Source organism: Oryzias melastigma, linkage group LG8 (genome assembly GCF_002922805.2).
Source record: "Oryzias melastigma strain HK-1 linkage group LG8, ASM292280v2, whole genome shotgun sequence".
Lineage (NCBI taxonomy): Eukaryota > Metazoa > Chordata > Actinopteri > Beloniformes > Adrianichthyidae > Oryzias > Oryzias melastigma.
In genome coordinates this window covers 19,141,870-19,158,661 of record NC_050519.1, presented here as the reverse complement: position 1 = coordinate 19,158,661, position 16,792 = coordinate 19,141,870, and the positions used below count along the sequence as shown (strand labels likewise).

Here is a 16,792-nt window from a genome sequence, read left to right as displayed (position 1 = left end):
GTTGCTTGTCTGTCCATGAACCACTCAGCTGTTTGTTATCAGCCACATTTCCTTCTGGTGTAGGAGACAAATAGATGACTCAACTGGATGGAAGTTAGCTGAAAACTGTTAGAAAACTAGGTGACACCCATTTTCCTAGAAAGACCTCTTGAGATGTTCATGATGCTAAGTAGACTTTTGATACAAAAATATCTTCTAAAAATGTAAGAAACAAAATATAAATGCTGTAAAAGCTTAGTAAAGCTCTCTGTGTATTTGATTAGATCTCAACCCAACCACTATGACAAATAATCTTCTACACACAAACTATTCAATCATCTCACCAGCCATATTTGGAACTGCTGCTTTTATGTTTCCTTAAAAAATCTGTCCTTAAGATGCATGTTTTTAGTTTAGAGGAGTATAGAGAAGTCGGATGACCCTCAGAGAGAGCTGAGGAGAACGTGTTTGAAGAGCAGAGTAAAGGTCAAGGACAAAGTGTTGTCTGATTAGGAGTTACGACTGCTTTGGCCCCAGAGTTGACACAGCCAAGGGGCTCTTCACACTAAGCAAACAAGCAGCTCATGCAAAAAAATGCAATAACAATAGCAGTTTGAGCCCAGACGCACAACCACACAGGCACAGAGGAGTGTGGGAAGCTTCAAGCTGGTTTATTATTGGAGATTTCAGAGCTACAAAACAAGCTTTGAACAGTTCTTCCTCATTTCACAGGCTTTGGAGCCAGCTGTGACTTTAACCTCTAAAGTCTTGAGTTCTGCTCTTTGAATGAGAACTCAACTTTTCATACATGGAATATGATCTGAAGCTGCACTTCATGTTCAATTTACTGCCTACGAATAGAGATTTAAATAGATTTCAACTTAACTTACAGTCTGAGCAGAACCCTGACCACTTTTGGGGTCCACCCACCTCTTCCTCCTCCCCCTTTCTTGCCCTTCCATCCCTCTCTGACTCACTTGTCAGCAGTCGCGCTGAAGCCGGGCTCCAGACTGAGCAAGACAGCAGGTGAAGTCATGGAGGATTATTTTAAGGTAGGACTTTGCAAAACTTCCTAGTGAATCTTTGTGTTCTGAGTGTGATGTCGCAGTCAGTAACATTTCATAGTATGCCTGCATAAAAAGGAGAAAAGCAGAAGAAGAAACAGCTGAGACAGTCTGTTGTGCTTTTTTTGGAAAGTGCTGTAACATGTGCATGTTTCTGCTCTTTTTGTGTTCTGCTAAAAGAATATAAAACCTTATTTGCAACCACATGCATTAAAAAAAAATGTGAAGAAAAAATCACTTTTATGTACTTTTGGTTTACAATTTTCTGTATGAATTTTTCATTACACTGCTGGATCCATGCACTGGAAATGATCGTGGGATTGTTGTTGCTACAATTTTGTAAATTCTCAAAAATCTGTCAGATCTCTGAACATTAAGACAGTGGCCCATTAGTGTCATTTTACTAAGACTGCTGTCTGTTTGCTCAATGCACAACACTGCTTGTTTGGGAGCAGCCAAACATCATCAAATTTCAGATCAAATCTTTGTTATAAACAAACATGACTTTATAAAAAACGGAAAAAAACAATAAGTCTGATTCTTTTTTGGTCTTTTTAACAAAACAAGTGGAAAGTATTCAAAATAGTTTAATTTAAGCACAACCAGGAAGTCCAAAAATTAGAAATGAAGCAAAAACAGTTTTGAAAATGCTAATGAAGAAATGAAACAGGTCAACAAAACAACCTGATGGAATTCTTTAGAGAAAATACAGGTCTCTGCTATTCAGTTGGGAGCAAGTCCATCCAAGTCTGTTGGCTAATTTGGATGATGAGACACCAAGTCCTACATTTACCTGAACATTGGTCTCTTTCCTCCCTCTGAGGAGCCGTTTGATGCTCTCTGTGTTTCCAGTTCCACATCAGTGTAACGTGTTCATCTGTCTCTGTGAGCCAGTGATGGAGTAAGAATTACAGTTGGACATCTGAGAGATGCTGCAGAGACAGATGATGCTGTAATCACATTCTGCTATAAACTGCATTTATTTAAACTTGGCTGACAGTTTTAAACTGATTTTCTGATTGATATTTCTTCAAGTTGTGGGTACAACGCCAGAATAGTTTATTTTTTACAAATGTAAAAGAAATGTTGAAAAGCAAACCTCTTATTTGGTGTTAAAAAGAATAATAGTTGGCTTGTTTGTGCGTCTGGATGCCGGCTGTGCTGCAGAATCTGCTAGAACACCAAAAGAACGAACCAATGGACGGTTTCCTGCCTAACAGCACACAGAAGGTCATTTTGATCTGGTTCAGAGTTTGTCTCCCAGTTTTCATCATAAGATGGCTTTCATGTCTGCTCATCTTTAGACAGACAGCCTGAAGACAACAAGAATTTAACCCAATTTTACCAAATTCTACCACTGTACACAACATGGAAACGACAAATATAAACTCACGTTAGCCTCCACATTCTCTGCATCAACTCTAACAGGTTACAGCTTTAGACCACGATGAGTTTCATCCCTTTAAAGGAACAAACACGAGTTTTTACGCCTCGTGGGTCGGAACACACACACAAACACAAATGGGCCAGGCAGATCTCAATTGTGCCTTTATTCTCCATAGGGACACTGAAAGAAGATATTGTGTTCTTGAGGGAGACACTTCAGTCCACATTATCAGCAAATGTAGGAAACCGTCAACTCAGTTTGAACAAAAATATCTCCTAAATCAGTGTTTTTTAACCTGTATACTTTTTTATTGATAAAAACAAATCCCCAAGTTGACAACTATAAACTCAAATAAAGGCTATAAAGATTTGCAACCACCACTGCATGTTCACACATAAATTAAGTTTCATCATACCCCAAAATAAATCTGCCCCAAAAATTTGCAAATGTGTAAAAAGGGATCTGCATGCCCCCAAAAAAGATTTGCATTTGTGAAATACTTTCTGGGCATGTTTTTCCAAAAAACTGCATGCAAGCTCCTGCAGTTGCCGTTCTGAATTATTTCCGTCTTTATACGCCTTTATGATTGGATGGCAACAAATCAAGCTGTCCAATCAAAGAGCAGGTGGCTTCCTGTGCTCCCGCCCCGCCAGAGACTTTAAGGTGTTTTTAGTTTCCATAGCCGTCAGAGTTAAGAGGTTCAGCTCCCAAAGAAATCCCACTGCTAGGTTGAGGAACCTTATGGGCTGTAACCAACACAAACATGAATGAAGGTAGATCAGCAAACATTCACTTCAAACAGCGGTTTTACTTCAGTTCAATGAGGTCCTCCTTAGTTCATTCAAATAGTGAAATATTTTAACCAGGATAGCCATTTTGTGCTTACAAGCATTTCCTGCTTGTTATGAACACCTGAAGTTCTGCGTGAAGCTCATGAACCAGCTCTCTGATGATCCAACCATCAGACCTCCAGAGAAGAGACAGCAAGGCTCATTTCTTCACACAGAGACCCAAACAAACGACTTTTCACTGGTCATGATTTGCGTACAGGAGCTAAATTTTGACTAAAACTATGAAAAAAGCGTATTAATTGTAAAAATTAATTGTATCTAAACTTTTTTCCATCACACTACTTGCAAAGTCGACCATGCAGCTTCATCAGTGCAGATAATGGAGAATCATTTAATTTAAATCCTAATTTTGCAAAACAGGAAGCTTGGTCAGATTGGGTCTCCATCTTTGGATGAACTGCATGAGTGTGAAGTCACCAATAGAAAATGGTTTACTTCTGGCTTCGACCAAATGAAGTCAAGTCAGTCGCCATTTTTTTTGATACGGACGCTGCCATGTTGGAACCACAAATCATCAGTGAGCTCTGATTGGTCCGACTTGGTCTGAGTTCTTATTTCTATGGCAACCTTTCTCACCAATCAGGGGTGACCTTGTTGGAAGTCCACACTCCTACCAATGCAAATGGGCTCAGGAGAATCTGTCAAACATCTTAATTGATGGACCACGGGCTTTTATTGAGGCATCTGATTGGCCAGCTCTTAACTTGAATAATTTGCAAGAAAAAATATTTTAAAAATCAAGGAATTAACAAGAGCATGTTAAAAAAGAATGGTTATTCTGACAAATAGAAGAACTTAGTATTACTGTTTTTATTTTTCAGTAGAAGTCTATGGGATTTTGGTTTATTGGAGCCAGCGGGTACTTCCAGTATGGAACGCCAGGGTGGAGTGGTCATTCTGACATCAGCAGACTCATCAAGTTGCACAACAAGTTTCATATTGGTGTGGATCTTCTCAAAAACACATAGTCAGTGTCTGCAGACACGCCGCCGATACATCTAGAAACGGAGTCACTTGGGAGAACTGCTTCTAGTCTCAGCATTTCATTTATATTTGTAGATGGAAGTTTTATTAATTCAGTCATATCCTTAAAATGAGCTACAAGTTCCGCAACGCTGAAACCAGCTTAAAAACTCACTTATATTTGTTTTTGTTTTGTTTTTTTATATGAAAGCTATCCATTTCTATCTTTTTTCATGCAGACTCACAAAATCCTTTTTTGCAGTAAAGGTGTTTTCTCTGGAGATGTCTAAGCTTCGGACCCCTGGACTGTTGGCTAGCTTTTCATGACTCACCAAGCAGAATAGAGCTGGTGTTGTTTCATCACCTGTGGAAATAAATATGACATGGCAATAGCTGTCACTGGATTTTTACATGACATTGGTAGGTGCCACCATCTTTATTTATTTATTTTTAAAATTTCCATTCTTTCATCTGGATCCAAATATTTTCCCGAGTCCAGATTACATTTTTCCTTTTTTTCCACCATAGTTTTCCTAGTCACAGTTCTACTGTCGATGTCACTGGTTGCATTCCTCTGGAATTCTGTTACCTGGCAATACACAGCAATTAGCTCCCTGCTGCCACCTCCTGATAAAGAAGGGAATAATGTGCTCTTTCTGAAACTCAATAGAAAAGAAACATTCAACAATGATGTTACATTTAAAGACAATAATCACTCTTAGATGAAATTGACTATCTTCACAGACTGGTGGGGGTATGTGTGGGACCAAAAACTCAATATTACCACGGATAGAAGGTTGGTCAAACAACAAATCCCTGATTTTTACTCCTCTACACATAAAATGAAATTGCAAAGACAATTAGGTAATTTCAGAGGGAAATGAGGAAGTGAGAGTTCCTTGAGAGTGTATTGCTTACTTCCCGTTTCTCCTGAAGATGGAGGCAGAAGGAGAAGGAAGTTGGTTTCAAAGGAGAAGGGTTTGTAGTCGACTTGGAGAAGTGAAGGAGTTCTTGCCGGATTTGTAGTGTCTGTAAAAGGAATCTGTAAAAGGAAATCCAGAAATAAAACCATCTGGAGGAAGTCTGGTGGAAAGATGGACTTAAGCTGGAGAACTTGACCCAACATGGGCTTGATTGAGGACAGATACTTAGTTAACAATAGAGGTTTGACATAAATTTGGGATCAGGCTTGATTGAGCAGGAAAATCACCACAAACTGGTGAGTTTGTGAGTAGAGAGACCAGGGGTTTTCTGAGTATGATCTATACTGCACTAACTAGAGGGATAAAAAATGGGGGAGGAGCATGACAAATGTCACTTCTTTAGTTTTTGACTAATAAATGAATCAAAAGACCACGTATTCTTTTTGTTTTAAAATACAAACTTTGTATCTTTTAAGAATTTTTCCAGAATACTTCAATACATTTTTTTTAATGAGAAGACAACCTTCCTTCAAATAACTGATTTTATATTTAAGTATAAAACTAATTTGTTTATGTTTGTTAGGTGGAAGGTTGGAGAAGCAGTAGTTCCTTACACTTTTAAATTCACGATGACATTTGTGATTCACTCTTGCTCATCCTCATTCTCCCTGACAGAAACCCCACTCATAACCAACATTACTGAGCGTAAGCCTGCCTCTAAAGACCAGCTTGCTTGATCACATTTACAGTATTCGTAGAGTGTAAAATAAGGCAGTGAGAGCGCCTGAAGGAAATTCCTTTTGTGAGAGTTTTGTTGATTCAAGGCTCTCCGAGTGAAACAAGAATCCCACAACTAAGTTCAAATCACAAAGGCTGGACACGCGAAAGTCATGACTGTAATCGCAGTTAGATGAAACACAAGAAGTCAGCGTGCACGGGAGCAGACGCGCACTCTTCTATAGGAGCCTTGCATTGCCACGTTGCAGGAGCAGATCCATGGAAACCACTTGCATGTTATATTTTTGAGCTCGCCATGATGGTCAGAGTTTAAACCTCAACCACAGCCTGCTTTTGCTTTCACAGATCTGCAGGAAAAAGCTAACTCAGAATAAGCCCACTGGGATTTTATCTGCATCACAAGCATGATGAGCTTAACCTTTGAGACTATTTGACCATATAACTCCCAATAAGAGTTACATTAAAAGGAGACACGGATCTGTGACGAAATACAGCAAGAGTGATGGATCCGGTCGGAACTAGAAGACATAAAACGCAGTCGGTAAAAATGTGTTTCTCATCACCCTCTGGGATCCTTTATGTGATGGCCAGAATAGATGGCCTCTGCCTAACTCTCCACAATGCACGACATCGCCATTACTTTCAGCACCCGAGTCTGCAATCAGCCGGGCAGCTCATGCGAAACAGACTTGTTTATGGACGCCTGCAGGTACAGTTTAGAGATAAATACCACGTGTAATGGATCCAAGCTTCTCTCTGTGTGTTTGTAAAGAGGGGAGTTAAGTTCCCAAAGTGGGTTTATATGCTGCCATTACACTTTACATGAACAGTTATGGTGAATTTATTGCTCGCAAAATTGGGAGGGAGGCAGACGAACTCACAGAAGTTGATGAACTGCTTAAAAAAATCTCTTACTGTTAGAAAGTCTTCAAAAACATGTCTGGTTTGTAAAACTTTTAACTGAAAGGGGCACAGAAACATCTTTTTCCTGGTTTGATTCAGGATTGACAGTGGACTCTGCTAACATTTATCTGGGTCTCACCTTCTCGTGTCTCACAGGCTTTAATCGCTTAAGTGTTTCAGAGCCGTGAGGTCAGGAGTGGTCAGGCAGCAGCTAAAGCCCATCCATTCTCCTGTCACCTGCAGAAAAGTGTCCCAACAACTAAATCTGACAGCAAAATTTTAAATTTTCTCCACTCAAGTCGCCGCCTTTGACTATTTCTTAAAATATTTTTACAAAATAAAGAAACAGAGAGAAGAAAAGTCACCCAAGGACAACACATCAGTACGTCAGAGTTTAAGATTAGCGTGGCAGCAGCCTTTACGAGCTCCAGAAGCCTGTCATGCTAATCCAACACCACCTGTGTGGAGCGCTCACATGTCAGCACACCAGATTACATCATTTGATTTTATGATGTAATCCCATCCACTGAGCATGCAACTGAACAGGGAGAGAGAGGAAAACGTCTTAATTGGATTGTAGCGCCCAGTAGAACCGGACTGTGAAGAGGACAGTTAGTGAAGGTCAGATGAGACAACTAACTTTTTATTCATGGATGCTAAATACAAAACCTGTGAGCATGACTGAAGAAAGGAATCAGCCTGATCAGTCTCTAAGCTTCATCAAAAATGAGTTTTGAATCTGTCCTTAAAGACAAAGTTGGGGTTTGGGAAATATGTATCATTTAGATCAGAAGCATAAAGTCAAATCCTGAAACATGAGTATAACATACTAGAAAAATAATATATTTTACTGGAGTGGTCTGCTTTTTTAGAGCTTAAACAAACATAATTTATGTGTTGAAATGTCCAACAGTAGCTAGGACAGCTCTAGCACACATGTGTCAAAGTCAAGGCCCGGGGGCCGAATCCAGACCAATTCTATCCGGGCCCGCAGATCGTTTTATTTTATTGTTATTAATGGCCCAATGTTATTTTGTGCTCATTTCTAACTTGTATACTTTTGACCAAATATATATTTTTTGGAGGGTAGAATATTTAAAGTTTAAGGTTTAAGTTGATTTATTCTGGAATAATATTTCTGGGTGTTTTTTTTCATACTTATGTTAAAAAGTTACGTTTTTTGAAGTTTAAAAATTTCGTTTTAATGTGTTCAATAATTGTTTATTCTGTTCGGCCCGCGACCTAAGGTGTGTTTTGGATTACAGCCTCCTGTGAGGTTGAGTTTGACGCCCCTGCTCTGGAGGGATGCAGGTTTGGAAAATGGATCTCCTGTATTCCACTGACATCTCCTTTCCTCTCCACTCTTCAGCTGTTCTAATGAGACCTGAATGAAAGCAGGCATCCCACCATCACCACCTGGGAAACTAAGTGGATTGAAGGCGGTCGAGGGCGCCAGAGAGGAAGGGAAGACAGAGTGGGGATTAGCAGCTAATCCGGTCTGTGGACAATCCCAAAGGAGCTTTATCGTTCTTCCAAGACGATGCAGACAAAACAGTTGCTGGATTACAACGCTTTACTTTATTGCCCTTTTCACGAAAGCGTCACCCTGGTTTTTCCGTCCCACTGACCGCCTCTGAAGACTGTCTGCAGTTGAGAAGAACTCAGGAAGCAAGAACACCGGAGAGGAGGGAGGATGCTCCATGGACCATGTGCCTCCACATACATGGCTAACTCTTTTTAGAGGAAGTCAGAACCGTGGAACTCGTCTTTTCAGTGTGACTGTTGAGGAATACCAGAGTGGACCGGTTCTGTGGAGCAGATCCAGGATCCGGGGAGAAGTTCTGACCTGTTGAAAGTCCTGACAGGTCTCACTAACAGTAAGATTCAGTGGATTTACTCTGAAAGTCTGAAATTCCCTACAGGAGGTCAAAAGGAACACATTTAAAAAATATTGTTGATTAATGGTAGATTTTTTAGCTTAAAACCCATTTTTTGAAAAAGTCTCAGACTTTCAGACTCTTTTTGGCTCTGCATGGCTTCCCAGTGAGTGATCCTCTTAATGCTGCAAGTGAGCGTCCCAGTCTTAAAACAGCCAAAATTAAAATATAACCACCACAATGTCTCAAAACGACAATAGCAGCAGAGATGTTTGGCTGAAATAACTGTTGTAAATTTACAGTTGTGGCTGAAGTCTGTATTTATGGACATTCTTCCACTAAAGCAAACAAAGTCTGTGCCCAGTACGCCTCAAAATGCCCAACAATATGGACTTAGTGACCAGAAAAGATGAATTATAGCTTTGTGATTTATCATTTCTGTCATAACTGAAAGCTGCTGCTGGGCAGGAAATTGAATGTGGAGAAAGTCTGGGTGCACAGCAGGTTCTGGATCCACTTCTGACAGAGCCGATCCAAACAGAAAGGGTTGGATGTATAGCTGACTGGCCTTTTCACTGTCTGTTCTGGCTGAATGAACATTGTGTTTTCTGTCCTCGTTGGAGAAGACTCTCATTTTCTTTCTGCTCTTCCAGTGGACCCAAAAGCGGATCTGTCTTGACCGACATGTTCTCCGGGTTCCGACGTCTTCATTCAGTTTGAGGGGAAGTTCCACAGCCTTTCTCCTGCCATGAGTTCAGGAAAACTGCCAGGGATTAAAGGCCTCATGTCGGGCTCCCAGGGGAAGCGTCGCTTCAAAAGTGACCTCTCAGTGGACATGATCAGCCCCCCGTTGGGGGACTTCCGACACACGATGCACGTCGGCCGCGGAGGGGATGTTTTCGGAGACACTTCCTTCCTCAGCAACTATGGAGGCGTCAGGGAGCCGGGAAGCCCGGACTCTGCCAACAGCTCCAAGTCAACCGGCTTCTTCACGCGCACATTTCGTCACGTACGGAGGACTTCCACGCAGCGGCCGCGCGGGGGCTCCAGAGACCTGTCCTCCCCGCCGCCAGAGATCTCCCCCATCATCAAGAATGCCATCTCCCTGCCTCAGCTGAACATCGACTCTCCCAACGGGTGCCTGCAGAGGGTGCTGTTCCCCAGCTCCATCAGCTCCACAGACTCCTTCTGCACATATGGTGAGATAATTCACATAATCACTTCCTGCATGGGATCCATGTAAAGCACCTTAGCAGAGATTATCGTCTTTAAAAGTGAGCAGGGAGAATACCAGCGACTGTATCAAATGTGAGGGTTTTTCAAGAGCACATTCCCAATAGGATCCAGTTATTGACATAAAACTATTCAAGATGCTGATTTTTTTTTAATTTGTTTTTTAAAAATAGTCCGCCTTTGTTTCACAATAGCTGGGATAGGCTCCAGCATCCCAGGGACCTCAAAAGGGATTAGGCAAATTTAGAAGGATGGAATATAATCTTTATGCTTAATATACCACATAAAAACACACAGTAGGTTGGAGGCCCAACAGGACAAACATTTATTGAATACATAAAAAAACTAAATTGTTTAAACTTTTAAAACACAACTTTTTAAACCTAAATCTGAAATAACTTTACTTTCAATATTTTACTCTCCGTAAAATATATATTTGGTCAAAGTTGGGATGTTACAAGATCACATGTGGTTGTTAATAATAATAATTTATTATTATTTTATAATGATCTGAAGGGCCGGATTTAATATCCTTGAGACCCCCGGGCCTTGACTTTGACATGTGATCTACATTATACAATCAGTTTTTTCTCTGTTGGACATAACTAACTACTGTTTTGAGGTGATAAATTACTCTTAAAAATATATACATTCAAATTGTTAGCAGCAGATTTGAGCAGCTGGTTAAGGTAACATTTTTACAAACCAATAAAATTACTCAGTTTCCACATGTTTTTGAATTTCACATTTACATTTTAGCTTTTTACTAAATATCAAAGAAAAAGTTAACATTTCCATCCATCCATCCATCCATCATCCTTCCACTTCTTCCATCCATCCGGGACCAGGTCATGGGGACAGCTCTCTAAGCAAAGATGTCCAGACTTCCCTCTCCCCAGCCACTTCCTCCAGCTCCTCTTGGAGACTCCGAGACATTCCCAGGACACCCCGGAAAGATGTAATTTTCCCCGGGGCCTCCGCCCAGTGGGACATACCCGGAACACCTCCCCAAGGAGGCTTCCAGTCCGAATGCCCCCGTCTCCCCTCAATATGGAGGAGCAGAGGCTCTATTCCGAGTGAGCGAGTTTCTCAGAACAGGTCCTGGGAACAAGTCCGACTCGTTCGGCTGCTGGCTATCTGTACCAATAATAATATTATTATAATACTTGCAGTTTTGATTAAAATACTTCAACAGCTGAAGACGCTGCACTGTCAGTGTTGCAGATGACAGCCCCCTCTCACACTCACCCCTCTGATAAAAGGAAATCTTCCTTCCAAACATAATTTCTGATGTTGTCTCACTGCTGCGTGAAAAAGAAACTAAACTTTGCAGCTAAAGTCAACATTTGATTAATAGTTTGATTTCTACTGTCAAACATTTTTATGTTAGACAGCTTTGAATTAAAAAGAGCATCACTTATGTTCCTGTGTGTGGATGAAACTCACTGAACGCTGTCAATGAGAACATATTGGTTAATCTGGTGAGGACATTTTTAGTCTAATAAAACACTTTGTGTGTCTTTGATTATCCTAGATATTTTTTAATAAGTCTTATGTTTTCTGAAACTTTTTCGAAAATTTTTTGAACTTTTAGAAATCAGGTTTCCCAAATCATGTGTAAGCGGCACAAAGTGCTTTACAGTCAGTTTTATTCAGCCCTGCACACACACTGATGCTGCTGGCGTTTATCTATAATCACCAGGAGCGATGTGGGTTCATGTCTTTCTTTCCCAAGAACTCTTTGACACAATGATGGACACAAACCTGCAATCTTCTGATCAGATATTGGCTCTACAGCCATCACTGTAATCTCATTAATTTGTATGCTGATTACTGCATTGTATATGGTAGACTATCATTGAAAGTGAACATTTAAGTCAACGAATTATGATAGAAAACCGGCTCCTAACAAACCCTATCTTTTTTACTGTCACTTGTAATTCTACTATCTTCAGACTCAGTGTAAATAGCACCACAAATGTCAGCAGACACTCATTAAAAAGCCTTTTGAACTTTCCCACAATCCTCCTTGGCAACGAGAAAACAGCCGGAATCTTCTGACTCATCTGGAATTGCCTTGGTAACACCTGAAGACCATCGTGCTGCAAACACACACAGCTGGTTCACTGAGCTGAGGGAAACTTCTCCTCTGCAGGAACAAACATAAACACGGCGTTTGTGTCCAATCACAGCCGATCAGGCAGACGGGTTTCAAAGCTGGAATTCCCCTTTCCCTCTCCACATGTATTACCCAATCCGACAGGAATCTGAAAAGTGATGTGGAGCTGAGATAAACACCCACATTTACAGATGATAGCTGGTTTTGTCCTTTCTGACTATAAGGTTATTGTGTTGTATTAAAATAAAGGTTCTGCTGATTATCAGCAATTCTTTTATTGAAAATTTAAGAACTATTACAAGTTATCTTGATTTATGAAGTGTACTCATTTTCTGTATCATTTAGTTTCTGACTATTTTTATAAACATCCATCAATTACAACAATTTTTGTTAATAATTTTAACAATCCAAAATGTCCTGAGTTAATATTGACTGCCATCTGCTGGTGAAAATTATGAACTGCCTGAGAAGAGAAAAACTGTTACCATTTAACACGCCTTTATTTAGTTTGGATCAAATTCATCAACATATTTAAATCAGGTATGCATGTAATGTCAAAACACGAGGTAGAATTTATTTATGTACACCAACACTTTAACCACTTTTTAAAGAATGTGCTTGTGCTTCACTTTGAATATTCAGAAAAAAAAGTCTAAAAATAGAAACATTCTTATGTTTTGTAAAAAGTACATTTTTTTTAAGGAAACATGTTATATAAAACCACCATTCTCATAAAAAGTGCTGACTCTGCAGATACCAAAGTCTTCCCTACAATGTTCTATTCACATATTTTTAGCATTTCTCTAATAGTTATTACATAGAATCTGATAATAAAACTTCTAAATTATATACAATCTAGAGACTTCATATTGAATATTTGTTATTTTCTTTCCCCCTGTAAGCAAAATAAAAAGTTTCTAAATCATCCGTATTTTGCTCAAGACATCACAGTTTCAGAGAGTCAGGATCACTATTGAAACTTAGGAGATGTACAGTATATTCTATACTTTCCTTTTTAATTGTTTTAAGGCTGTAAAGTAGTTTGTGTTGCTCCTATGTGAAAATTACTTCATGTGATGAAGAGGCAGAGGCGGTTGGATCCATTTGCAACTATAGATTTTAATGGTGAGGAAGCAACAGGAACAAGCAGAGGCGTAGTCAAAAACATGCAAAACTAGGAGCAAGGCAGGATAACGAGGAGATTCAGGCAAAGGTCAAACACCAGGAAGCTCAAACAAGGACTAACTGCTCAGACTGTCTTCAAAACCAAGACTTCGCAATGAAGAAGTTGCTGAGGTGGGATTAAATGCAGGATGGTACTGATGAAGATGGAAACCAGCTGTGCAGACAGGAAGCCATGGCAGTGGCTGATGGGTAGTCAGGGAGCCGCATGGTTAAAACTCTGGTGAGGGCTCCCTCTGGTGGTCAGGGGTTGAAACTGAGGGTGGAACCAGGCACTTTATGAATAAAGTTGGATTTTATTTGATCTGATCGGTAAATTAAAATAATTGTATGATGCAATAATATCTATGCTGCATCTTTTTTGGTATTGAATTGTCTAAACTGAGAACCAAAGATATAACGAACACAAGTCCAAATGCTCAAAAGTGAGTTTGCAAGTCCAAGTCAGGTCTCATGTATTCAGTCATAAATGTTAGTAATGTCCAAAGATTTAAAATGTTATGCTCATTTATTATCACAAAGGTCAGTCTTAAACAAATAGTGAGCACACAGTACTGGGAATTGATGATTCTGTTTTTCAGACAAACTTTTTTATTGTTCACAAGTCCCAAGCTAAGTCTGGAGTCAAGATTCTATCTGAGGCTTAAATGTGACTCAAGTCTCCATCTTTGTGTGAAATTTGGTTACACACATGCACACACACACAGGTTCACAAACTTTCTGGCACTCAGATAGATCAAAAGTTTTCAGATTTAAATTAAAGTGTCTGAAAATAAATCTTTATTAGTTTTGATAATAAAGGTAAAGGGTAAAAAACACTCAAAATCATCATTTATTCAATGTTTCTTTTTAAAATTTGAAGCCCATAGGGATTATCAGCAGATGTTTTGATCTGTGTTTCTTTGTGGTCAAATGTTGAATGATGATGATTCATTTGGGTCCCAGGAACTGATCCTGTTCTTGTTTGCAGGCGTGCATTCTGGGTTTGTGACTTTGCCCCGCCTTCCACGCTTTGAAAGACAGTTCCAAGATGGAGAAAGTTCCTCAGGCGGCGCTCTGACGCGCTCCGACTCAATGGCCTCCTTCACCGTGGATCTAGGCCCTTCTCTCATGAGTGAAATGTTGAGTTTGATTGACAACGCCAGCTCCCTTCAGCTGTCCAATCACAGGCAGGCCACAGATGAGGACGAGGATGGAGGTGAAGATGAGGACAGTTCTCTGACAGAAACACCCGTGGAGACCCCAAAGGTGACCTCGCCCAACCTTTCCCTGTGCAGCGAGTCTCTCAGTCTGAATGGGAGGAGCTCTAACTGGACGGAGCGGGACAGAAGCTCTAGAAGGACCTCTGATGTCTCCTCAGCATCTCCTCTTGGGCCGGAGCCTGTAATGGAGGCAGAGCGGTTCCAGAGAGCGGCTGACGTTCTGGCCCGTCATTATGGAGGCGGTTCTTTCACAAAGGCGAAGAGGAACAGTAACGCCGCCTCTCCGACTGTTTACAAAAACCACAAAAGCCCACATGCCTTATCTGAGGAGGAGGAGGAGATCAAGGTGTAGAGGTTAAAAAACACAAACTTTCTGTTTCGAAGTTCTCATGACATCAGTAGAACTTTCCTAACAGATCTGATTATGGTCTGTATTCTAAAGAATTGTATATATTTACACAGCTAACATGCATTTATGCTGTTTTTAATAACTGGTAAGTTAGGCAACAGTAAAGATTAATTGTTTTTTTTTTTTTTTTACAGTACTGAAGCTTAAAATATCTATTATATTACAAGATGTCACACACTGTGAACAGAATAATCTTTGTAAACATTTATAACTGCAAATATTTGATGACTTTATATGTAATTCTGGATTTATTTGTAAATGTTTTGTCTTCTTTCCAAACATAAAAATACTAAAGACTGCTAATTCATATTTTAATCTTTGGTTTCCTGTTTGGTCAAATTAATTATTTTTCACTGCCCACTTCATTTTTTTATTTGAAGTAGCACTACTTCTGCTCCTGAAGTTTCAGCTTTCACAGTCTGAGTGATCTGTTTGTATAAATGAGAACATCTGCATTAATTACTTCATCTTGGTTTTCCAACATGTTTTAGAAACATTACGTCTTAAAAAAAAGATTAGGGTGGTGAAGGGCTGACACACAGAAGCCCTGGCTTCGATTCCCAGGGTTGTCCACTGATCTCCATCCAGATTGGGTCCTTTAGGCAAGACCCTTGACGCTGCTGCCTAACTGGGTCCCTGTGCCCCTCAAGTACAGGGCTGTGTCAGGAAGGGCATCCGGCGTAAAAACTCTGCCAAATCACAGATGTGTCACTGATGTGAAACAGTGGGTGCTGTTAGGCTGTGGCAACCCCGAAAGGGATAAGCCAAAAGTGAACTACAGGCTTGATTCTTGCAGTGTGAATGCAATGCCCGCTTGAGCCACCAGGGGGCTCTATATCATTCACCTTATTCATGTCCAAACAGAATTTTTACACCGATGGTCAAGAGAAAACTACATTCATTCAAACATTTCCTTGACTGCTTCTTCCCTTCCGGGGTCGCGGGGGTGTTGGAGCCTAACCTGGCTACTGAAGGGCGAAGGCGGGGTTTACCCTGGACAGGTCACCAGTCCATCACAGGGCCTCAATCACACACACATTCACACCTAGGGGCAATTTAGAGTCACCAATGAACCTATGAAGCATGTTTTTGGACGGTGGGAGGAAGCCGGAGTCCCCGGTGAAAACCCACGCATGCACGGGGAGAACATGCAAACTCCACACAGAAAGGTCCCAAATCCCCCAGTCGGGATTTAAACTGGGGCCTTCTCGCTGTGAGGCAAGAGCGCTAACCACTGCGCCACCGAGAAAACTACAAGTTGGTAAATTTTACTTTACAGTTTTGAAATCATAATGTTAACATGAGCTGTTTTGTTACCTCTACTTATAACGGATAAAAATTACAATGTTTAATGATGAATTTCTCCATCCATACATTTTCCAAACCTATTCAATCCCATTTTAGGTCCCGAGGTTGCTGCCACTATCAGGTGAAACCTCTGAGACATACACATTCCCATCTACAGACAATTATGAGTCAAAAGTTATATGTGATACATATCTTTGGATTGTGGAAAAGAAGTCAGATTACCCAATGAAAACCCATGTATTAATAGGAGAACATGCAAACTCCACACAGAAAAAAATCCCACTGAAATTTGAACTGGAGCTTTCTTGTTGAGAGCATGAGTGCTAACCACTACACCACCATGCAGCCTTGAATTACTTCAATAATTCAACATAACATAATTCTTAATAAATTAACTCAAAAATATTTAAAGTTGAATTACTTCAGGGCTGCACGGTGGCGCAGTGGTTAGCGCTCTCGCCTCACAGCGAGAAGGCCCCGGTTCGACTCCCGGCTGGGACCTTTCTGTGTGGAGTTTGCATGTTCTCCCCGTGCATGCGTGGGTTTTCACCGGGGACTCCGGCTTCCTCCCACCGTCCAAAAACATGCTTCATAGGTTAATTGATGACTCTAAATTGCCCCTAGGTGTGAATGTGAGAGTGGATGGGTGTGTGA

The 16,792-nt window shown here is 40.5% G+C and overlaps 1 protein-coding gene across 1 annotated transcript; it reads left to right on the top strand.

Annotated features, from left to right (window-relative positions):
• The first annotated feature begins 845 nt into the window (after positions 1–845).
• On the top strand, positions 846–15,416 carry cdc42ep1b (CDC42 effector protein (Rho GTPase binding) 1b). Its single transcript, XM_024271369.2, has 4 exons — positions 846–1,031; positions 8,178–8,685; positions 9,339–9,884; positions 14,190–15,416. Exons 3-4 carry the CDS (start codon positions 9,434–9,436, stop codon positions 14,771–14,773), a joined length of 1,035 nt encoding a protein of 344 aa, XP_024127137.1. The 5' UTR covers positions 846–1,031; positions 8,178–8,685; positions 9,339–9,433; the 3' UTR covers positions 14,774–15,416.
• Positions 15,417–16,792: the final 1,376 nt, after the last annotated feature.